Consider the following 25588-nt stretch of genomic DNA (forward strand, 5'->3'; position numbering starts at 1 on the left):
ACAACTTACAGGAAAAAGTGTATCGTGCACTATATTGGTGTGCAGACCTCTGTTTGCAAAATGGAAAACTCAACAGCCTGCTAGATGTGCAGAATCAGAGAGCATTGTAAGTAACTTGAGAGAAACAGGATAAAGTTAACAAGAAAGAGGGAACTAACTCGGACAATCAAATAGCTTACAAGTTTCAAGGCAGGAATGGTCATGGCCTTCATGCTTTTTCTTAGATGAGCACTAACTTGTTACAGTGCTGGATCCAGCCAGCCCCAGAGGCCCAATCTCATTAACTCTACTTGGGCCACTATTTCTACTGTTGGGAGAGTTAAAAGCTTAGGGAATCATAAGAAGGTAATGGAGTCTCAGGGTACAAAGTTGCAGAATCATTGACAAAGGATTGCTTATTTTTTCCGTCCCCCACGAATGTTCAGTTGAAGTAATACCTAAGCCTGAAGCAGTAAACAGCCGTGTGCTTGGTCCTGTTGACTGGTGTCTTGAAAAGATTCAAGTGTTGTGTGTCCATCTGCATTAAGTTGATCGACATTTATACTTTTAAATTGTTCCCTAGTAGCTAACCCAACCAATGTGTCAGGACTTTCGGTGGGTGTGGAGAGAGCACCATTAGGTAGGCTTGGCCCTCCATTGTTAGTTGGAGGTCCAGTGCTAGAAGAGTGAAGTTTTGCTAATTTGGAACCAAAGCATGGCAACTTCCGGATGGTGGGTGGCCTCTGCTGCTGCATTTCACCCTCACTGCCTTGGACTTCACTGTGTGTGCCATCTGGGCCAGAGCCTTTATCAGGACTACCAATGACGAGCTGCTCAGGGGTCAGGCCAGCAGTTCTTTCACCGAGCTGGGTGCCTTCGAAAAACTGTTTCAGAACATCCCTCCGATCTCCTCCAAGGTCACTTTTAAGACAGGCTGTGTTTTTTGGCTGAGAAGAGCTGGCTTCAGAAAGGGCTATAATTCCTGTCTCCAGTTGATTCTTTCCAGAATTTGGAGTGTTTTTTCTCACAGTAGGCACATCATCTCCAAATGGACTTGGGTTTGGGCTTTCTGCAGTCAGTTTGTTCTCTGAGATATTTCTTTGATTAGGTAGGATGCTTGCTGGGGAAACATTAGGTTTTGCATATTTGGTATAACTGCTTTCTGTATGCACAGGACTGATTTCTTGGGTCTTTCTTGGTGGAAGGCCATAGGATGAAGTGTAGTCGTGTAAAGCCAGCACATTTTCTTTATGTCCTGTGGAGCCACCAATGCAGCAAGACCCTCTCTGACTTTGGTGAAATAAATGGTCTTCATTTTGGCCTGTTGGGTAACTTTGAGGCCTCAAGTCTGGGAAAGCCAACTGTTCTCTCTCTGGTTGACTTAAACTAGTAATTTGTAAATCATAGTTCAAATTCTCACCTTCAAGCCACGTTGGATCTTTTGGAAATCCAGCAGGGGATGTAGTGGAATAAGGATGGTTTGGGTTTTGTATATTAGATTTGTGTAAACTCATTGACTGATCCCAGACATTTCTGTTGAAATACGGCTCACTTTCTTTCTGCCTCTCAGCTTGATTCCTGTGGTCCCAGGAGGTCCATGAAGGAAAGAGAGTGCTTTCTTCTTGTCCTACTGCATTGTTAACATAATAACTTCTGGGGTCCACAGGTGGTGCTATAGTAGGTCCTGGGTTATAGATTGGAAAAGTTTCATGTGGGTTCCAGGGATAGAATTCACTGTAAGGAAAGTCTTCACTGGGCTTTGGTGGATTACTTAGGGAATAGGGAAGGTATTCCTTCGCCAGGGTTGAGGTGTATTGCTCACCTTCATACTGCCTAAGTGTTGGGTTTCCTTTGAAGCTCAGCTCGTCATCACCCCATCTACTTTGTCCTGGAAAAGATTCATCTTCATTTGGATCAATTGGGTCCTCTTCATTGTACTGCTCTGTTTCCTTCTGGTCTAGAGAAGACATGGTATACTGTGGATTTTCTGGTTGCATCATAGTACCGGGAGTGCTGATCCTCTTATCCCATGTATTGCCTCTAAGGTACGGTGATTTCTCATTAGGATAAGGATTGTTATATTCATGGTAAAAAACATTTCCTCTAGAGCCATAGGGAGGATGACGTAAATTTTCTTCTTTCCTCCCATGGCCTTCTTTTAAGGGCGGAAGGGTTTTTTGGTGATTCCAGTTATTTCTTCCAGCAGGGAAATGTCCTCTTGTAGGAGAAGGGTTTTTCTTAGGGTACACAGGCATGTTTGTACTATGCTTTAATTCAGGTCTTTTAGTTTCTGATTCAAATGGGGTTCTTCTTGGCTCTAAAGCAATTCCTTTGGGCAAATTCTGACTTTGGATTTGTCTATTAGGACTTGCTACTTTTCTGGAATCTCCTCTTGAGAAGTAGGTGTTTTCTTGTTGATCAAAGGAATTAAAATTTGGGCCTACCATGCTACCCTCAGGGTGAGGCAAATTATAGTTTGGATTGTTAATTCCATATTGTTTAGAGCTTCTCCAGGGGTTGCCTGTATCTTTGGTAGGAGTGACTGTTCTTTCTTTTTGACCTAGTGACTTTTCCTTTGGATTTTGGGTTTTCATATTGTGGCTAACAGTAACCTGTTTAGGACCCACTGAGGGCACATTGGTTCCCACAAATGGTTTATTTGAAGCAGCATTGGCTCCTACAAATGGTTTATTTGAGGCATGATTGCTTCTCACAAATGGTTTATTTGAGGCTGGATTGGTTCCCACAAAGGGTTTATTTGAGGCCGGATTGGTTCCCATAAAGGGTTTATTTGAGGCAACATTGATTCCCATAAACGGTTTATTTGTACCTGCATTGGTTCCCACAAATGGTTTGTTTGAGGCTGCATTGGTTCCTATAGATGGTTTATTTGCAGCAGGATTGGTGCCCATAAAGGGTTTGTTTGAGGCTGGGTTGGCTCCCACAAAGGGTTTGTTTGAGGCTGGATTGGCTCCCACAAAGGGTTTGTTTGAGGCTGGATTGGCTCCCACAAAGGGTTTGTTTGAGGCTGGATTGGCTCCCACAAAGGGTTTGTTTGAGGCTGGATTGGTTCCCACAAAGGGTTTGTTTGAAGCTGGATTGGCTCCCACAAAGGGTTTGTTTGAAGCTGGATTGGCTCCCATAAAGGGTTTTTTTGGCCCTGGCAGTTTTCTTCCGAAATTGACTGGATTTCCTGCATAGTTGGGATAATTAACTCTTGAGGTAGGAGGGGAAGGTTTGTGGTAAGTTGGATTTCCTGGATGAGTAGTAGCTTGTTTGCCTTCCCAAGCAAAGGAATTCCACTGAGGACCCCTTTGGATTTGTGGATTTTGGTAACCAGGTCCGTTCTGTTTAGGCCCCTGGGTATCAGTGGTTTGCCATTGTCTTTCTGAAGGATAATTTGGATAAGGATAATTTTCATAAATATTTGGCTGACTTGGTCTCCACGGAATTTGGTTTTTCGGTACTCCCTGGCCTGAAACATTAACTTTAGGGAGAGGGAAGACACCATTTAGAACTGTAGGATTGTTCCCAGCATTAGGCCCAGGGCCTGTGTTTCCTACTGGGCTAGAGTCATTTCCACCTTGACCCCCTCCAGGAATTGATTGAGTGGCATTAGCATCAGGCACTGTTGAATTTGTAGAGGCCTCTGGGGGTGGGTCATCTGGGGGCGGGTCCTCAGGTTTAGGAGGATCTTTTTCTTTGGGTTTTTCATAATCTTCAAACATCTCTTCTGAGTAATAAGGACGGCCCCCAAAGCCGTGATATCCAAAATATGCATAATAAGGATTCTGTAGGAAAGAAGACAGAAAAGGAGAGATTTTTTTTTTTTTTGTTGTTGTTGTTTTTTTTGTTTCCTTTCATGGTGTTGCTTGGAATTGCTTAGTGTAACAGGGAAATCTCCCTCACAGGCTTCTCTTACCACGACAGCCTACATGCTTGAGCTCCCTGAATGCTGAGGTTACACACGTGAGCCACAGTGGCCAGGTTAACTTTTATAATTCTTTTTTTTTTTTTCTTTTTTTCGGAGCTGGGGACCGAACCCAGGGCCTTGCACTTGCTAGGCAAGCTCTCTACCACTGAGCTAAATTCCCAACCCCAACTTTTATAATTTTTAATAGTATCTAGTTACTTATTTTTGAGGTAGAGTTTTTGCCCTCAAACCCTGACTGGCCTGTAACTTGCTGTGTAGATCGGTGTAGCTCTAAACTTGCAGTGACCGTCCCGCTTGGCCTTCAGAGTGCTGGGGTCACAGGTGGGCAACAACATGATTTAGTTTTTGTTTTTGATTCCATCCCTTTTCCTCCTCATTTCTGTGTTCTCATTTTGCCCTCCTGTGTTGTTGAGCCTGAACCTCAAATATGGATTCATGCTTTTATTTCATAACGGCAAAAATCCTGTCCCACAGTTCTTTCCAAAGTCCAGTCAGTAAGGCTCCAGACTCTGCCGACTGAACGAGCCCAGAACAGGGTTTATCCCCTCACAAACGTCATTCTTCCGTATCATATATATAAGGAGCACTTTCTATTCTCAAACCCAGTTGCCACAGCTTCTGCTCTCTCTATTTCCCCAGACAATTAATTACCAAGTCCAAACATTCCCATCTGAACTTGTATCCTTGTCCTGTTTTTTTAATAGCAAACTATTAACGTTGCTTTCTTAGTTCTGTATGTGTAATCTTACTTTATTTTCTGATTTTTCTTTTTAATTTCCATCAGAGTAGGAGACACTAGGGATAGGGTTCTGAGAATTGCAACATTTTCTCTTTAAATATGTGTTTAGAGTTGCCTTTCCCTTAAAGGATGAACTCTAAATTCTTTAGCATAATTTAGAAAGCAGTATGTCTTGGTGCCAGATAAATGTGGACTGCAGTATCTTTCTACTTTTTCAGGCTATAACCATTGGCTAAATTCACTTTGTTCAATTGTAAAATGGAGACGATAATAATAGAAGAGTATAAGCTACACAATTTGTCATGAGAGTCAAATGAGAATCTATATCTACATCTCTCTTCTGTATATCTTCATATCTGGAATTTTGTTTCCAATAAGTGCTACATATGTACATACAATGTACTATCGTTAAAGCTTTTACCACTATCTGCGTCATGGCCATGGCATTTAACCTTATTTCCTCTTCCATAAACCTGATGTGGTTGCAGACTGCATCTGTCATTTCTCTGAGTCTTTGTGCAAGGCTTCTTCCTATCTAACCAGTTTCCGCCTACACCCTTACCTCTCCCAGCACACTTATCCTTCAAGATGCAGCTTGAGCGCCACAGCAGCAGTCCCTGACTCCTGTGGCGCTTGGCTTAGGCTTGGCTGCCGACGTCTGCCGCCTTCTGCTGGACAGCACAGCAGGTTTGACTTTACGTGCTCATCTCACTGGGCCCTTCCACTTGACTCCTCCATGGGAAGTTTTTGAGTAAAAATACTGTTTTGATATTCTAGTGTTCTAGATCAGTAGGAAATACTTAATGATTTTGAATTAAATGAGCAACCTATGTGAGTTTTTTGATATGTATGTATCATTTGGTTAATTTAATTTTTCCCCTGTGCTGGTGGTTAAACCCATTTTTCCCCTGTGCATGGTAGTTAAGTCTTCTACAACTGAGCTGTATCTGAGGAGTCCTAGTTTTTCTTTGAAAACAAATAGAAGGGAAAATAGTTTTATTTTCATTTGGGGATAGAGATGATGAGATAGGCAGGTGAGAAAATATTCCTAGTGTCACACAAGAAATTGAACAGTATCCCCAAGAGATGTAAGTCTATGTTTATGCCTGAGTTATTCTGTTTTACTTGTTAATTTTTATGAAAATCTGAAGTTCTAGTTTGTAAGTGAAGTTACTGTAAACAATGATCTGAGTCACTCTTGTGTAGCCCAGGCTGGCCTCGAACTAGTGATCCTCCTGCCTCTGCCTCCTTCAGCAAATCCTACTGGTGTGTACCACCACAACCGATGATCTGAGTCACTTTTTTTTTAAAGATGTATTTATTTTATTTATATGAGTGCACTGTAGCTATCTTCAGACACACCAGAAGAGGGCATCAGATCCCATTACAGATGGTTGTGAGCCAACATGTGGTTGCCGAGAATTGAACTCAGGACCTCTGGAAGAGCAATCAGTGCTCTTAACCACTGAGCCATCTCTCCAGCCCCGGTCTGAGTCACTCTTACGTGGGTATTTTATAGTGATATTTTAAATGTCCTGTGATATTACCGAAATAAAATTTTCACCACCATTAGTTTAGTAACCTCGTTCCTTCCTCCTCCAGCAAAGCTAAATTTCTGCTTTCACTGAGTTAGAGGTAAGGAGTAAGTGAAGTCCAGGATGGACTCACAACCACTAGAACAGTTTATTTGATAACATACTAAGAATTGACTGGGTATATCTGATTACTTTCCTGGAGTATTGTAAAAATGGTATGGTATCATAAGACTTGTAACCCAAGAAAAAAATTGGATATTAATTTATCTTCTTTGTATTTCAGTATTTATACAGTGAGATATTTAGGTGATAATATAATTTCCTATGAAAAGAATATTCTAAGATGATCTTAATGTCTTTCTGTGTGTTTTACTGTCTAGAACTCATTATCGAGTTTGCAAAGAGCCTAATAGTTTTCCCAGCAAATATGTGCTTAATGTTTCAATACATGTAAAGGAATTATGCCCCATTTAAATGGTCTGGGTTTAGAAACCAATCTATGCAGCCGTCTGCTGTGCTGAGACTATGCATGTACTACTGTGACCAATACCACATCTGACTTCTTTGCATCACTGGCTTGATTTTATTTCACTTAAAAAAACTTAGGAACTTGAGTTAAAGACATTTTTAGTGATGATTTTAAGTTCCTGTGACACTGGGTTAAAAGATAGCAGTCGGTAGACTATAATTCTTAACCAGGGTGACAGAGCCACTCGTACTTACTCCTTCTTCATTGCTGAACTTGGGTCGTCCGAACCCTGTTGGTGGTCCTGTCTGAAAGATGAACAGCACAGTGAACACAGGAATCAATCACTTTCCTTCTTTTCCTTTTTTTTTTTCGTTCTTTTTTTCGGAGCTGGGGACCGAACCCAGGGCCTTGCACTTCCTAGGCAAGCGCTCTACCACTGAGCTAAATCCCCAGCCCCCCTTCTTTTCATTTTTAAGACAGGATGTTGATTTATATCAGGATCATTATGTGTCTGGGCTGTCTTTGAGTTCATGGCAATCTTCCTCCCTCAGCCTTCAAGTGCTTGGATTACTGTTGTGTGCCATTAGACTGGATTAGAAATGTGTCTGGGATTGTGTCTATGTGTGCATGTTTGTGTGTATGATTGTGTGTGTGTGTGTGTGTGTGTGTGTTTGCATGTGTCTGTGTGGTTTGTGATTGTGTATGTGTGTCTGTGTGTATGACTGTGTATGTGTTATGTGTACTTGAGCATGTATGTTTGTGTATGTGTACATGTGTGTTTGTGTACACGTGCATGTGCGCATCTGTGTGGAGGCTGGAGGTTGATGTTGGATGCCTTCTTCTTACCTCCTTCACTTTATTTTTTTGAGATAAGATTTCTCATTGAACATGGAGCTCACTGGTTGGCTAGAGTAGCTGAGCCAGCAAGATCTGGGATTTCCTGTCTCCTTTCCCCAGCACTAGGGTTGAGAGGCAGTGCTGGGGATCTGAACTCAAGTCTTCATGCTTGTACAGCAAGCACTTTACCCATTAAGCTTGCTCCTCAGCCCTAGGAAGACGTCCTATGTCGCTATTTGTTTGTAAGACAGGAGGGATGTCTAATTTGCTCATTAGTCATTTTGTGAATTATGTTCTCAAGTCGTTAGACTCACTACCTGCCAATACTTACGGCCACTGTGACTTCCATTTTTATAAAGCTGTAAGATGATGCTAGGCTATCTTACTAAAAATATCCACATCTTAATAATCACCTTACCTCACTATCTTGGGGGAGGGGAGAGTAAGAGAAGAAGGAGAAAGAAGAGAAGGAAAGAGAGATAAATATTGATATTTGAGTGATGTGGGCTTCAAGCACCTATATTAGAACATACAACAATATGAGATTAGATCATAATGTTCTATTTAACATTCTTTGTGTACATTTAAAGTTAATTTTCTTAAAATCTAAATGCTCACAAAAGAAAAGTAAATGTGGGCTGGAGAGATGGCTCAGTTGTTAACACCACTGACTGCTCTTCCAGAGGTCCTGAGTTCAATTCCCAGCAACCACATGGTGGCTCACAACCATCTGTAATGGGATCTGATGCCCTCTTCTGGTGTGTCTGAAGACAGCTACAGTGTACTCACATACATAAAATAAATAAATAAATAAAGAAAAGAAAAGAAAAGAAAATGTACATGGGTTTATCAAATTCAAGATTATAAAAATGATCATATTACTAAAGTTGATCCATATATTTAACTCAATCTCCACCAAAATTTCCATTATATCTTTTGCAGAAATAGGAAAAATTATAAAATTTATGTGAAAACACAAAGGATTCAAATATTTTAAACAGAAAAAGAAATTTTAAACAGAAAGAGAAATTCTGGTAATATACCTGATATAGCTCTACACAGTACAGAGCTATAACAACGCTAGTATGACATTTGTACAAACAGAAAATAGACACTAGAAAAACCAGAAAAAAAATAGAAAGTCAAATACAGAATTAAACACACGTAGCTACAAACACCTAATTTTCAACAGAGGTGTCAAGAACATACATTAGAAAAAAGACAACTTCTTTAACAAATGGTGCTGGGAAAACGATATTCACTTGTTGAAGAATTAAACTAAGTCTATATCTCTCACCTTACAGCAAAACCAACTAAAAATGAATTGAAAGCTTACATATAAGAACTGTAGCTTTGAAGTTAATAAAAGAAAACAGAGATAAAATAGTTTAAGATGCAGGCATATGTTAAGAATTTTCTGACAAAGTCTCCAGTAGCAGAATAGACTCCCAACAGTTGAAAATGGGAGGATTACATGACATTAAAGAGTTTTTTTGCACACCAGAGTATACAATCACCAGAGTGAAGGCACAGTCCACAGAGTGGGAAGGGATCATTGTCAACTATACTTAAGAGATGTATAGATTATAGAAAGGGCTGCAAAAACTGAACATTAAAAGAAATAGTAAATGGTCTAATGGAGTGGAGAGACAGTTATTAAAAGAGAAAGTACAAATGGCCAATAATTATGAAAGTATTGAACATTCTTAACTATCAGAATTATTTTAAATTAATTTCAGATTCTATTTCAATGTACTCAGAAAGGTTTTTATTCCAGCACATAAATGTTAAGGAATATTGTCAAGGATATGGGGAAGAGGACTGTTAGAAACTGCAGGTGGTAATATGAAGTGACAGAGCCACTACAGATGTTAGTGTGGAAGTTACAACTCTAGACTGTTAGCCACTGCAGGTGTTAATATGGAGTGATGCAGCCACTATGGATGTTAGTGTGGAAGTTACTCACAAATCTAAAAACAGAGCTCTCTGTCTGCCATAGCTGGACCATTTTGGAGGTTATATCTGTAGAACTCTTAAGTTGATATATCACAAAGATTCTTAGATTTATTTACAATGATTAGCAAGTAAAATATGTCTAAATATCTATTATCAGGGGACACAAAACCTTCCCACAGTGAGCTGGTCTGCCAGGAACGCTCTCTCTCCTAAGCCCACAGCCCACAGGTGGGACCCCACTTTTTCTCCATTGACTGTCCAAGGAGAGACACTCCTGGAGTGCACAGGGCATGGGAGCCACAGGGCAACCTAGGACAGGACCCTTCTGGTCTCCATCTGTGCCCAGAGCTGGGGCCATCCCACAGCTCTTGGACCCCAAACCTGCCCTGATAGAGCTGGTCTCCCAGGAGCACTCTAACTCCTAAGATCACAGGCTCACAGGCTCACAGGAGAGGCAAACTCCAGTCAGAGATAGCAAAACCAACAAACATCAGAGATAACCAGATGGTAAGAGGCAAGCACAAGAACCTAAGCAACAGAAACCAAGACTACTTGGCATCATCAGAACCCAGTTCTCCTACCACAGGAAATACTGGATATCCCAACACACTGGAAAAGCAAGATTTGGATTTAAAATCACATCTCATGATGATGATAGAGGACTTTAAGAAGGACATAAATAATTCCCTCAAAGAAATACAGGAGAACACAGGTAAACAAGTAGAAGCCCGTAAAAAGGAAAGACAAAAATCCCTTAAAGAGTTATAGGAAAACACAACCAAACAGGAGAAGAAATTGAACAAAACCATCCAGGATCTAAAAATGGAAATAGAAACAATAAAGAAATCACAAAGGGAGACAACCTTGGAGATAGAAAACCTAGAAAAGAGATCAGAGTCATAGATACAAGCATCACCAACAGAATACAAGAGATAGAAGAGAGAATCTCAGGGGCAGAAGATACCATAAAAAACATTGACTCAATAATCAAAGAAAATGCAAAAAGCAAAAGTTTCTAACTGAAAACATCCAGGAAATCCAGGACACAATGAGAAGACCAAACCTAAGAATAATAGGTATAGAAGAGAACAAAGATTCCCAACTTAAAGAGCCAGTAAATATCGTCAACAAAATTATAGAAGAAAACTTCCCTAACCTAAACAAAGAGATGCCCATAAACATACAAGAAGCCAACAGAACTCCAAATATATTGGACAAAGAAAGAAATTTCTCCTGTCATGTAGTAGTCTAAACACCAAATACACAAAACAAAGAAAGTATTAAAAGCAATAAGGGAAGAAGGTCAAGTAAAATATAAAGGCAGACCTATCAGAATTACACCAGAATACAGCAGACACTGTGAAAGCCAGAAGATCCTGGACAGATGTCATACAGACCCTAAGAGAACACAATTGCCAGCCCAGACTACTATATCCAGCAAAACCCTCAATTAACATGGATTGTATCTTTCCACAAATCCAGCCCTACAAAGGATAATAAATGGAAAACTCCAACACAAGGAGGGAAACTACACCCTAGAAAAAGCAAGAAGGCAGTCTTCTTGCAACATTTCAAAAGAAGACAGCCACACAAACATAATTCCACCTCTAACAACAAAAATAACAGGAAACAATCACTATTCCTTAATATCTCTTAACATCTATAGACTCAATTCCCCAATAAAAACACAAAGACTAACAGACTGGATACATAAACAGAACCCAGCATTTTGCTGCATACAGGAAATGAATCTCAGTGACAAAGACAGACATTACCTAAGAGTAAAATTCTGGGAAAAAATTTCCAAGCAAATGGTCCCAAGAAATAAGCTGGAGTAGCCATTGTAATATCAAATAAAATCGACTTTTAACCAAAAATTATCAAAAAAGATAAGAAAGGACACTTCATACTCACCAAAGGAAAAATCTACCAGGATTAACACTATTCTGAATTCTATGCTCCAAATGCAAGGGCACCCACATTCATAAAAGAAACTTTATTAAAGCTCAAAGCATACATTGCATCACCCACAATAATAGTAGGAGACTTTAACACACTACTCTTATCAATGGTATGATCTTGCAAACAAACCAGAGACACAGTGAAACTAACAGAAGTTATGAACCAAATGGCTTTAACATACATCTATAGAACATTTCATCCTAAAAGAAAAGAATATATCTTCTTCTCACACCTCATGGTGCCTTCTCAAAAACTGCGCATATAATTGGTCACAAAACAGACCTCATTACATACAAAGAGATTGAAATAATCCCATATATTCTGTCATATCACCATGGATTAGGCTGGTCTTCAATAACAATAAAAACAACAGAAAGCCCACATACACATGGAAGCTGAACAAATCTCTGAGACTCAACGACAATTTAGTCAAGGAAGAAATAAAGAAATTAAAGTCTTTTTAGAATTTAATGAAAATGAAGGCACAGCATACCCAAACTTATGTGATACAATAAAAGCACTGCTCCAAGGAAAACTCATAGCTCTGAGTGCCTCCAAAAAGAAATTGGAGAGAGCATACACTAACAGCTTGACAGCACACCTGAAAGCTCTAGAACAAAAAGAAACAAATTTACCCAAGAGGAGTAGATGGCAGGAAATAATCAAACTCAGAGCTGAAATCAACCAAGTAGAAACAAAAAGAACCACACAAAGAATCAACAAAATCAGGAGCTGGTTCTTTGAGAAAATCAACAAGATAGATAAACCCTTAGCCAGACTAACCAGGGGGCAGAGACAGTATCCAAATTAACAAAATCAGAAAAGAAAAGGGAGACCTAACAGAAACTGAGGAAATTAAAACAATTATCAGATCCTACTACAAAAGCCTATATTCAACAAAACTGGAAAATCTGGAGGAAATGGACAATTTTCTAGACAGATACTAGGTACCAGAGTTAAGTCAGGATTAGATAAATCATCTAAACAGTCCTGTTACCCCTAAAGAAATAGAAGCAGTCATTAAAAGTCACCCCGTCTCCCACCCCCCAAAAGCCCAGAACCAGATGGGTTTAGTGCAGAATTCTATCAGACCTTCAAAGAAGATCCAATACCAATACTCTTCAAACTATTCCACAAAATAAAAACAGAAGGAACACTACCTAGTTGGTTCTTTGAAGCCACAATTATCCTTATACCTAAACCACACAAAGACCCTACAAAGGAAGTTAACTTCAGACAAATTTCCTTTATGAATATTGATGCAAAAATACTCAATGAAATTCTCCCAAACCAAATCCAAGAACACATCAAAATGATCATCCATCATGATCAACTAAGCATCATTCCAGGGATGCAAGGATGGTTCAATATATGGAAATCTATCAGCATAATCTACTATATAAAAAAAGTCAGGGGAAAAAACCATATGATCATTTTATTAGATGCTGAGAAAGCATTTGACAAAATTCAATACCCCTTCATAATAAAAGTCTTGGAAAGATCAGGAATTCAAGGCCCATACCTATACATAGTAAAAGCAATATACAGCAAACCAGTAGCCAACATCAAACTAAATGGAGAGAAACTTGAAGCAATTCCACTAAAATCAGGGACTACACAAGGCTACCCTCTTTATCCATACCTATTCAATATGGTATTTCAAGTCCTAGCCAGAGCTATTAGACGACAAAAAGAGGTCAAAGGGATACAAACTGAGGAGGAAGAAGTCAAAATAGTACTATTTGCAGATGATATGATAGTATATTTAAGTGACCCCAAAAGTTCCACCAGAGAACTACTAAGCATGATAAGCAACTTCAGCAAAGTGGCCTGGTATAAAATTAACTCAAACAAATCAGTAGCCTTCTTCTACTCAAAGGATAAACAGGCTGAGAAAGAAATTAGGGAAGTGACACCCTTCACAATAGCCAGAAATAATATAAAATACCTTGTGTGACTCTAACCAAGCAAGGGAAAGATCTATATGACAAGAACTTCAAGTCTCTGAAGAAAGAAATCAAAGAAGATCTCAGACGATGGAAAAATCTCCCATGCTCATGGATGGCAGAATTAATATAGTAAAAAGAAAGCAACCTACAGATTCAATGCAATCCCCATCAAAATTCCAACTCAATTCTTCATAGAATTAGAAAGAGCAATTTGCAAATTCATTTGGAAAAGCGAAATTAGCAGGACAGCAAAAACTATTCTCAACAGTAAAAGAACTTCTGGGGGAATCACAATCCTTGACCTCAAGCTGTATTACGAGCAGTAGTGATAAAAACTACATAGAGACAGGCAGGTAGATCAATGGAAAAGAAATGAAGACCCAGAAATGAACCCGCACACCTACTGTCACTTGATCTTTGACAAAAGAGCTAGAACTGTCTAGTGGAAAAAAGACAGCATTTTCAACAAATGATGCTGGTTTACCTGGAGGTCAGCATGTAGAAGAATGCAAATTGACCTATTCTTATCTCCTTATGCAAAGCACAAGTCTTTGTGGATGTGGATCAAAGACCTCCACATAGAACCTGATACATTGAAACTAATAGAAGAGAAAATGGGGAAAAGCCTCAAACACATTGACACAGGGGAAAATTTCCTGAACAGAACACCAATGACTTATACTCTAAGATCAAGAATAGACAAATGGGACCTAATAATATTGCAAAGCTTCTCTACAACAAAGGACACTGTCACTACAATAAAATAGCAACCAACAGATTGGGGAAAGGTTTCTATCAATCTTACATCCAATTGAGAGCAAATATCTAATATACAGAAAGAACTCAAGAAGTTAGACTCCAGAGAAATAATCCTATTAAAAAATAGGGTATATGTCTGAGCCAGAGGAATCAAAGACACCAGGAGAACATGGCCCACAGAATCAGCTAATCAGGGCTCATAGGGGCTCTCAGAGACAGATGGCAGCCACAAGACTGCATGAGTATGGGTTATATCCTCTGTGTATATTATTATGGTCATGCAGCTGGGTGTGGGCTTCCTAACAGTGGGAATGGGCTGTCTCTGACTCTTTTGCCTGCTCTTGGGACCCTTTTCCTCATACTGCATTGCCTCACCCAGCCTTGATAGGAGAGTGTGTGCCTAGAGTTATTGCAACTTATTATGTAGAGTTCTGTTGCTACCCCTGGAAGGCCTGTTCTTTCTGAAGCAATTTATTTGGGAGAGAAGGGTGGTGGTGGGGTAGTAGAAGAAGTGGAGGGAGGGAAGGCTGCAGTCAGGATATATTATATGAGAAGAATAAATTTACAAAGTCTCAAAAAATGGGGTACATAGCTAAACAAAGAATTCTTAACTGAGGAATACCGAATGGCTGAGAAGAACCTAAAGAAATGTTCAACATCCTTAGTCATCAGGGAAATGCAAATCAAAACAACCCTGAGATTCTACCTCACACCAGTCAGAATGGCTAAGATCAAAAACTCAGGTGACAGTAGATCCTGGAGAGGATGTGGAGAAATAGGAACAATCTTCTCTTTTTGGTAGGATTGCAAGCTGGCACAACCACTGTGGAGATCAATCTCGTAGTTCCTCAGAAAATTGGACACAGTACTACCTGAGGAGCCAGCTATACCACTCCTGGGCATACACTCAAAGATGCTCCAACACATAACAAGGACACATGCTCCACTATGTTCATAGCAGCCTTATTTATAATAGCCAGAAGCTGGAAAGAACCCAGAAGTGTCTTAACAGAGGAATGGATATAGAAAATGTGGTATATCTACACAGCGGAGTACTACTCAGCTATTAAAAACAGTGACTACACCAAATTCTTAGGCAAATGGAGGGAACTAGAAAATATCCTGAGTGAGGTAACCCAGTCACAAAAGAACACACATGGTATGAACTCACTGATAAGTGGATATTGGCCCAAAAGCTTGGACTACCTAAGAAAAAAGTTCACAGACCACATGAAGCCCAAGAAGAAGGAAGACCAAAATGTGGATGCTTTAGTCCTTCTTAGCAGGGAGAACAAAATACTCAAGGGAGGAAATAGTGGGACAAAGAGTGGAGCAGGGACTGAAGAAAAGGTTATCCAGAGACTGCCCCACCTGGGGATTTATCCCATATGCAGCCACCAAGCCCTGTGACTATCGCTGATGCCAAAAAGTGCTTGCTGGCAGGAACCAGATATGGGTTTCTCTAGAGAGACTCTGCCAGAGCCCTACTGATACAAATGAGGATGCTTGCAGCCAACCATTGGACTGAGCAAGGGAACCCCAATGGAAGAGTTAGAGAAAATACTGAAGGAGCTGAAGGGGTTTGTAACAGCATATGAAGGACAACATTAACCAACCACCAGAGCTCCAAGGAGCTAAACCACCTACCAATGAACACACCTGGAGGGACCCATAACTTCAGCAAAGTATGTAGCAGAGGATGGCATTGTCCATCATCAATAGGAGGAAAAGCCCTTGTTCTTGTGAAAGGTCACTTCCCAAATGTAGGGTAATTCGAGGACATTCAGGTAGGATTAGGTGGGTGAGAGTGGGAACATCCTCATGGAAGCAGGGGGATGGGAGATAACATTTGAAGTACAAATTCATAAAATGTCCAAGAAAATAAAATTAAAAAATATCTATTACCAGATGAATGGGTAAAGATAGTATGCATTTACATGAGGATTTTTTTTTTTTTTTGGTTCTTTTTTCCGGAGCTGGGGACCGAACCCAGGGCCTAGCGCTTCCTAGGCAAGCGCTCTACCACTGAGCTAAATCCCCAACCCCCGATTTTTTTTTTTGAGATAGGGTTTCTCAGCATAACCTTTGATCTGTAGACCAGGCTGGCCTTGAACTCACATAGACTTGCTTACCCCTGCCTTCCATGTGCTGGGGTTAAAGGCATGTTCCACCACTACCAGATTACACAATGCATTTTACTTAGCCATAAAAATGAAATAATGACATTTCCTGGAAAATGGGTCTAACTGGATATCATTATGTTCAATATAATAAGTTCAACTTAAAAAGAAAAACACCATGTTTTTGCTTACATGCCAATTCTAGATTTTGTGTGAGTGCGTGCGCGCGCGTGTGTGTGTAGCTCAGTAAAATAGAAGGAGGACTGTGAGAGGGGATGAAGAGATCTTAAAGAAGTGAGAGGAGAGGGAGGGGTAAAAGAATAATGAAATATATGTGTCACGAAAGCAAAAGTCAGAACTTTTAGAAGCAAGGGAAGCAACCAGGAAAAGAGGAGCCAAGGAGGAGCCAACGCAGTTGGTGAGGAGGATGAATAAGGAACAAGTGAAAAGGCAAGTGTATGTGGAAGTGCTATGATGAGCTGAAGAGACAGCTGGGTTGAAACAGTGCTTTCCTTGCAAGCTGAGGCCCCAAGAGTTCAATTTCCCAGGACCCTCCCCATAAAACAGCTGGGTGTGGCCATGTGCATTTGCAGTTCTAGGGTTGGGATCAGAGATGGGCAGATCCCTAGGGCTGGTTGCCTAGTCAAAGATGTGCACTCCAGATTCAGTAGGAGACCCTGTCTCAGAGCTACAGTGATTAAGGAAGACAGTGAACACTATCCTCCAGCTCCACATATATACATGGACGTCCACTTCCACACCCACATGTGCACACACCTACACAGACACACATACATACTACAAACACATGAACATGGTAGGTGCTAAAATGAAACCATTATTTTGTATACTAATGTCAAAAGTTACAAAAAAGTAAGAGTATATTAAATTTAAAGAAATGAAAGCTTAGCGATTGTTACAAAGTAGCAAGGGTTTGAGAAGCTGTTTTTGGTTCTCATCAATAGATTGATATAGATGACATTAGTAGTCATTTCAACATGAAAATCATGTTGCTTTTAAATTACCTGGGATGGTCTATGTTTCCTACTTTCACGAGGCAAAAAGCCACCCTTTTAAGGAAAAAAGTAAGGAGTGAAGTTTTCCTCATTAAATCCCTCTTGGTCAGTAAATTAGAAGCAAGAAAAACCTGTTTCATAGCCAAATAAACAGTCACTGAGTACTTCTTGGTGTGTAGCTGTTTTCAACAGCTTGTCTTACTCAGTGGTTCACAACCTGTGGGTTGCAAGCCCTCTGGGAGCTGATGACCCATTCACAAAGGTAACCTAAGGCTACTGGAAAACACAGCTGTTTACATTACTGTTAAAAAACAATAGAAAAATCACAGATATGAAATAGCAATGAAAATACTATGGTTGGGGGTCACCACAACATGAGGAACTGCATTGAAGGGTTTTTCACTAGGAAGGTTGAGACCACTGCCTTTACTATTCTTTTTGTTCAAATAAGCTAAATATTATACTTTATTTTGTTAATTTAAACTTTAAGAACTCTTTGAGAATTCATGTATTATTTTGCAAAATTCTTTATAATGGCATATCTGTTGTTAGAAAAATATATAATGGAGAGATTACAATGTAATCATGGCTTGCTTCTTAGTTTTAAACTGTGTCTGGTCTAGTGCTATTCTTGTATTATATTAAGTGATGATATTCATTGAAGATATTTTAATCTCTTACGTGAGGGCATTATAGCACAACCATTTAAAATTAAATGGTTAAATTATGCTATCAGTGGCTCTGTTCATGTTGAAAACTGGTCTGGGTAAAAAATATATTCAATTTTTAATCATTTTTTCTGAATAGCTACTAACTTGATAGTCTGTTTCATACTCTCTGCTGACTGTTAGTATGTGAGCCTATATTAGTTTTACATACTGATATTATTTTTAATTTATAGCATATAGCATATTCTTACCTGTGGAATTGGCCATGGTGGTTGTTGATAGGGGTAAAGCCCATTGCCAAATGGTGGGAATGGCTAGAAAGAAAGACAAGTTAGAGTTATTTGTTAGTGAGATCGAAAATGAGAAATGACAGAAATAGATAATAATTATTTGAAAACTGGAGACTGCTTGCATTTTTGTTTGCATCAAATCTTTTTTCTCTTCTCCCCCCTTTTCTCTCTCCCTCTCTGCATATTTCGGGGGGAGAGGATGATAATAGTGTTATTAAACATGTATTCAAATAGTAGTCAGTCATGGGACTCCTTTAGACCTCAGACAGCCATTCACTATTGTTGTTCTTGTTTGGCCGGAGAAGCTGAAGCTCAGAGAAATTATTTGCTCCAAATGGCAGAGGAGTGACTGAAATCAGGACTCAAATCTAGGAGTGCCTTTTTATTCAGTTTTGCATCTCTTGTGTGTATAACCATATGTGATAACAAACAACCAAAAGCCACTGTTTCTGAAGTTCTGCCCTGCAGGGGATCTTGGGATACCATCTGTACATCTTCTTGCCTTGCGTTACGACTGCATTTGAGTCATCTAGAAGTACTGAAAGAAGTTAAAGAAATCTGTAGCATCAAAGCATAGGTCTAAAAATAATTTAAAAGCCATTTAACTTATTCATGGGGAAACAAGTCTAGAAAGGTGAGGTGTCTTCCTCAACATTGTCTGACCAATGGAGGCTGGGGTAGAACTTGATCTTTCTTTCCTGACTCTCTGCAAGAGTCAGGCGACTCTATTATAAGACTATAATATTATATATATTTTTTTATTTTCAAAGAGTATCTTAGCACATAGCCATGGAGGCCTTCCCTTATGATTCCACCTCAGCCTTCCTATTGCTGGTATTATCAGCATATCTACAACCCACAGCTTGATTCTGTGTTTTAAAAGGATCTTTAAGGCAACAACTTTTGTGTAAACTAAATAAGGGTGAACTAAATAAGGTTGGAATTAACCTGTCAGGCAACTTTTAATAAATGTCAAAATTAATCATCATATCCTTTCATAGCAATACCTGTACTGAATTTTGGAGGAAGTACGTATGTTGGAAAGGCATGGACCTCTATTTTAAGGTATGCTTATACATCTGATATGGACATTTTCTACTCAAGCCTCACCTGAGGTGGCTGGGCTTCATCTTTGGCTCGTGCTGCTTCATTTGGTGGTTCCTTTAAAGGCTGCTTTTGTGGTTGTGGCTCTTGTGGATCGGTCTGGTTGGGTTTGGCGGTCTCCTGGGTTTGTTCAGTTTTGCTTGGGAAATTGGGCATTGGGGGTTGCTGCCATCCATTGGGGACTGGCGGAGGCCACATGGGCATCTGGTATGGAGGGTACTGCGGAGGCATGTGCGGAGGCATCGGCAAACCGTTTTGCCATGGGCCCATATGCATCATCTGAAAGAGCAGCAAAAGCAGTAACAGCGAATGAGTTTGAGTTCAGTTTCTCCCACCTTCTAAAGTTAAGCTTCCAAAACCAAGTCAAGAAGTTTAAAAATCCAGTAGAATTTGATTTTAAGATCTTTAATGAAGACCTCATCACGTTTTTGTCTTACTGGATGAGATCTCAGTTTTCTAGAAAGCCTGTCAAACTAACCAAAGACAGACTTCAGTAACAGATGTCAGTTCAAGAACTTGGTGGCTTATAGAGTGGGTGAGTGGGCAAAGTGCTTGTGCACAAATGTGAGACCCTAATTCTGACTCACAAGAAACCATGCATCTAAAGTTGGGCACAATAGTGTGATACCCCAGTGTTCCTATCGCTGACATGGGAAAAGGACACAAGAGAATCCCTGGAATCTCAATATCCAGGTAGCCTGGTCTGTGCAGTGTAAGCAACAAAGAGATACTGTCTCACAAAAGGTTGAAGGCAAGCACTGATGCACACACACACACACACACACACACACACACAAACACACACTTTATGTACAAACATGCATACACACAGAGCAATCTTCAGGTCACTAAAATCCTGAGTATGGGGATTTTTGGAGTGCACCACCACACCTTGCATAAGAATCTTACGTTTTTTTTCTCAGTATACAGATTTTTATGTAAAATTATGACAAATTCAAAACTTATGTGACTTGGTATGTATAAGGCCAGGTAAAATGAGGGAGAAGTTAAATAAAACATCCAAAACCAAAGTAACCTAAACCAAAACCAACCAAACAACAAACAAGTAAAACCCAGAAACAGATGCATGATTTTACGTTGGTAGAAATTTCAGTTTACAGACACAAAAATAGCAAGGAAAGTTGGGCCAACCAGAATCTAGTAGGGGAGCATTGAAAACAGTGACTTTAGGTAAAGACCTTAAGAAACAATTACTGAATGGAAAGGTTAGGACAGAGTTGATGAAGCCTGTAATCATGTCACAACAGCAACATGAGATCTGTACTTTGGGCTATCACACAATTTTGTCAGATCAGCTGATGGTCATGGTTTAGTTTGCTCTAGAATTAGCATACAACCACAAGAATTTCCCATGCTTACTCCAGCGAAATACAGAAAGATTCTCAGTTTTAGAATTGTGTAGGATAACACAAAGAGATCTAGCTCCTTGAATAGTATTCACTATCCTACGTTTGTTGTCATTCATCATGGAAAGAATTCCAAGAAACTTTAGTTAGAACGTTTTCTTCCTTCCTTCCTTCCTTCCTTCCTTCCTTCCTTCCTTCCTTCCTTCCTCCCTCCCTCCCTCCCTCCCTCCCTCCCTTCCTCCCTCCCTTCCTTCCTTTCTTTCTTTTTTTTTCCCCTGAGATGAGGACCAAACCCAGGGCCTTGAGCTTGCTAGGCAAGTGCTCTACCACTGAGCTAAATCCCCAACCCCAGAACAACGTTTTCTGAGACACAAAGAATATTTGTTATTAGTAGATGATATTCATTTGTAGAAAAAAACAGAAATGAATTAGGAGAATGTTTGTCACTAGGAACATGTGGAGTGGTTTTTTTCCTTGAAACTATTTTATTATACAATAGTACACTGTAGCTGTTTTCAGACATACCAGAAGAGGGCATCAGCTCTCATTACAGATGGCTGTGAGCCACCATGTGGGTTCTGGGATTTGAACTCAGGACCTCTGGAAGGGCAGTCAGTGCTCTTAACCACTGAGCCATCTCTCCAGCCCTCCTTGAAACGGGCCTTGCGTTAATGGTTATTTTTTAACTAAGACATGTGTATGGTAATTAGCATTGTTATCAGCTAAGACAAACAGCACATATTCTGGATATAAAATATTCTGGATATATATTCTGGATATAAAAAGAAAGTGTCAGAAGTAGTATGAAAGAACTTACTGGTGGGGCATTCATAAAATTGAATTGATTATATCGCATCATCTGAAATGAAAGGAATCCATTAATGTGGCATAAAATGAAAAGCTTTTATTCAAATTAACCCTCAAAACATAAACTATAAGTCGAGTCCATGGTCTGAAGGTACAATAGTCATAATTTCTTAATTATATATATGAGTTTAAAATTTGTATTTGTTGAAATATTCTGGAGTATGTAATTTTTATACACGTATAGCTTTTTGAAAATTGTTAACATTTATTTAATGTGTATGGGTGTTTGCCTGCACATATGTCTGTGTGTTACAGTGTGTGTCTGCTGTCCAAAGAAAACTTGAGAGGGTGTCAGACTCCCTGGCACTGGGGTTACAGATAATTATGTGGGTGCTGGGAATCATATCCCTATTCCCTGGAAGAATATCCAGTGCTCATAACTGCTGAACCATCTCTTGAGCCCCATGTACACAAAGGGCTTATGGAAGCTGGCATCTTAGATTTTGTTCCTTAGGAGGTATCTACCTTCTGTTGTGAGACAAATTTTCCTTAGTATCTGGGTCTTCCTGATTTTGGGGTTTCCTTCCTTGCTGGCTTGCCAGGGCGCTCCATGAATCCTCTAGTCTCTACGCCATAGTGCTGGGATTACAAGTGAGTGTCACCAGACTTGGAGGTTCTGGGAATCAGACTCCAGTTTTCAGGCTTGTACCACAAGCTCTTTACCAATTGAACCAATTTTCCAGTCCCTGAATTTCTGAATTTGAGTCAGAATTCATATTGAATCAATATAGAATGATAGAAAATAAATATAATTTACTTTGACGATTTTGAATGTTCTGTTTATTTAGAATTCAGGATTTTAGAACAAGATAATCCCATGGTAAAAAGATATCTGCTTCTCTGGTACACCTCTGACCCCAGCACTTTCAGAGGCAGGTGGGTCTATGTGAATTCAAGGCCAGCCTGGTCTATATAACTCTACGGTTAGTCAGGCACTACCTTCTTTACGTTTCCCTGAGGCAGAGTTCACAAACATAAAGGGATTCTATTGTGATTTTGTATTAATGAGCACACAATAATTACCAAAGCCAAATTAAGAAGGAAAGATGAGAGTTCCAGGACATCCAGGGCTACACAATAGAGACCTTGTCTCAAAAACAAAACACCCAGGCAAACGAAGATTGCTGTTTCTAATGAACGTGGGGTTTGACTAATGATTACTAGTTTTAATTATGCTAAAGATATAAACGTGTACTTTATAACTCTCCCAGGTACAGATGGCTCTTTACTAGTGAACACAACTGGCCCCAGAGCTAATGACTACATTTTAACCTAAATCAACACTGAAACACATAAGTAGGCTCAGGGGGGACAAAAATTTTCCTTTGATCTGAATGCAAGACTTTCAACTTTACTTCTCTTGGTCTATTCATTAGAAATTTTATTTTCTAAGAAAAGTACCAATAATCTCCCTTTCCTGACCTTTTAAGTAGGACCTGGCACATGTCTTCTCCGGTACGGAGTATAATACATACCTCTTCACTTTTACTGCTAAATCCAGGCATTCGGGGCATTGGCATCTGGAACTGAGGGAGAAATGTAGAGCCTTAGCTGGAGTAATCTGTCAGCTGTCCCTGAGCCATGCAACAACAGAACACAAAGGAAATGCCCAACACAGACAGAATACTCACTGGCATGGCAGCCGAGACCCCAAGCAGACCCAGGAAAACAAGGAGACTCATCTTTACCTAGAATATGACACTGAATGTTATCTTGGGACGTTAAAGTGATTTGCTTTGGGCACTCTACAGTTAGGCACTAGTGTCTTTGCTTTCCATCTGAGTTCAGGAATGTAAAGGGATTCTTCTGTGACTTTATGTTGATTTGGAGACATTAATTACCAATGTCAGACTGAGAAGGAAAGATGGTGGGGAGTAGGGGGTGGGAGTATGGGGAGATGTGCAGTTTATAACCTGCAAAATCTTAGTATTTCTCATTCTGAGTTTTCTCTACCAAGTTGATTTAGAAAGGCTTAGTAAGGTCCAACCACATTCATCGTACATATCTTCAGGTTCAATGAATGCACACTTCAAAAGTTAGGACTTAAGTTTTCTAAGATACTGCATCTAACACTGCATTATATAGAAATTCGTTAACATTCTGATGAAATAAACTGTAGAATTTCACAGTGTTAAAATTGCCCTCTTTTCCTTTATTTGTATTTTTATTATTGTTATGAACTGACCTTTAAAAATGCACTTTTGCTCAAAGGCTTGCCAGGGCAAATTGAGAATGAAGAGATAGAAATGTATATTTTGTCTCTTCCTTAGGAAAGTAACTGCCGAAGCTGGTATATTTAGTGTAGGTTACAAAGCCACAGGAAGTGAAGAGAGAGTGGATAGAGGGCTTCCTTTTTAAATGTCTCTCAGGTCCTGGATCAAGACTTTTGGGAAACTCTGGGTGTTCATCTCATTCAGGCACCCATCTCATCTCTACAGTAGTCACAGTGAGTCTAGATTTTGTACACATGAAAGGAGACAGCTCACTTTCTTTTGTGTATATATAATGTCTTTGTTTTTGCTAAACTGTCAAATTATTTTGGATGATGTCTTTTCTACATGTAAAAGAATGTAACTAAACAACAGCTGCTTTTTGATCATTTTTGATTTTTTTGATTGAAAATAATACTCGGTGGTGCCCTGAGGTATGACCATGAAGGTTTACATCTTCCCCATTTTCTTACATACTTAAGTGAGGTTTGCCCTCTCAAGTGCACTTAACGAACTTTATAGTCTGAATGAGCAGATAATAGACAGATGAGGGGAATACTCACCATGTCACATGGCTTTGGAGGAGAAGCTGTATTTCTGCACTGAAGCAGCAACATGTTTTCACCAAAACTTTCATAAGCCTTTTGGGAAAAATAAGGATTTTGGCATGAGAAGAAGCTCAAATTTGGAGAGAGAGCAAATAAGTGAAACCAACATCACAACATCACCTCTAAGAGTAGCCCAAGTCATGATAATCATTTTATTCAACCATACCCTTATGAGAGGGTCCTCACAATCGAGCTTAATCTTCGGTGCCTTAAGATTAGGATGAGAGCTAAATCAGAGAGAAAATGAGACAGGCATCGTATTTTGAGACACTGCTAGTGCATTGTTGATAAAACTTCCTTATGGGAAAATGTGCAAAGTTACAGTGTAAAGGAGGTCAGAGCAGTTGGGAAGAAAACCTATAAGAGAAACAAACACCAAATAAACTAAGAGTTGAAACTTTTATCAAAAATTAGTCTACAAAAGTGATTTAGAAACATTGCAAATAAAATAGGAAAGTTAATAAACATCTATAAACAAGGTCATTATTTGGTACTGTACAATATATGTTGATAATCTTTGATACTCACCCAATGCCACTTAGAAGCTGTACTATATAAAAAGTAAACTTGAACCTTGTTAACCTGTCTTTGAAATATGTTCTTAATAGTCTATGGTAGAAATGACTACAAACTGCTGAAGCCACAGAGAGCCAAGGAGCAAGACACATTTATTTCTTAATAATAAAACAAAAATTCTTTAAGAAGGTGTCATGTTCAGTGCCCAAAAGACTTAACATAAAAAGATCCCTCCTTGTCAGGAGGCTTGATATCAGGGTCACATTTAAGCACTGTTGTAGACATGCACAACCAATCAGCTTTGAGAAAAATGGTTTTGCCATCACAAGAGTAAGTGGAAAAAAAAACAGTGCAAAATGTATAATGTGTTATTACAGAAGCCATGGAGCGAAGTCTCTGATTATCTGTAATAACAGCTTAGAAAACAAGCTTACAGCAGGAAGATTTAGAAGGCGCTTTCCCTGTGAATTTGTGCTTTGAAGTAAAGAAACTTCATTTATACAAATATATTTTGGGAACAAAAGTGACTATTAACTATATGCTACTGACATAAATCACTGTCCACCATCAAAAGGTTTTGGAATAATATAGATCTAGTTGATATAGAGTTAATATGTAATTAAACCAGAGGTTATATCTATAACCAATGCAGTTATTTACTGTGTATTATATAAAAGCCTAGGGTATAGTTCCCTTTAAAAAT

At 39.4% G+C, this 25588-nt stretch overlaps 1 protein-coding gene across 1 annotated transcript; it reads right to left on the reverse strand.

The window, feature by feature from the left end:
- Positions 1–408: 408 nt before the first annotated feature.
- On the reverse strand, positions 409–25112 carry Enam (enamelin). The gene is made up of 10 exons (NM_001106001.1): positions 24898–25112; positions 24536–24596; positions 24325–24402; positions 23183–23239; positions 23027–23071; positions 21502–21543; positions 19324–19596; positions 18175–18237; positions 6911–6961; positions 409–3770 (listed from the first exon to the last, which is right to left on the reverse strand). The coding sequence occupies exons 1-10, from the start codon at positions 25035–25037 to the stop codon at positions 438–440; spliced, it is 4143 nt and encodes a 1380-aa protein (NP_001099471.1). The 5' UTR covers positions 25038–25112; the 3' UTR covers positions 409–437.
- Between the last annotated feature and the right edge of the window lie 476 nt (positions 25113–25588).

This window comes from Rattus norvegicus, chromosome 14 (assembly GCF_036323735.1).
Source record: "Rattus norvegicus strain BN/NHsdMcwi chromosome 14, GRCr8, whole genome shotgun sequence".
Taxonomy (NCBI): Eukaryota; Metazoa; Chordata; class Mammalia; order Rodentia; family Muridae; genus Rattus; species Rattus norvegicus.

What these genes read in the sequence shown, in the direction of transcription:
- Enam (NM_001106001.1), bottom strand. Translation starts at nt 25,037, where the DNA reads ATGTGTCTTGCTCCTTGGCTCTCTGTGGCTTCAGCAGTTTGTAGTCAT. An exon ending in CACCATGGCCAATTCCACAG is followed by an intron (nt 6,962 to 18,174) that starts GTAAGAATATGC and finishes TTCATCTTTCAG; the next exon opens with ACAGGACCACCAACAGGGTT. An exon ending in AGTTCAGCAATGAAGAAGGA is followed by an intron (nt 3,771 to 6,910) that starts GTAAGTACGAGT and finishes TCTTTCCTACAG; the next exon opens with AATCCTTATTATGCATATTT.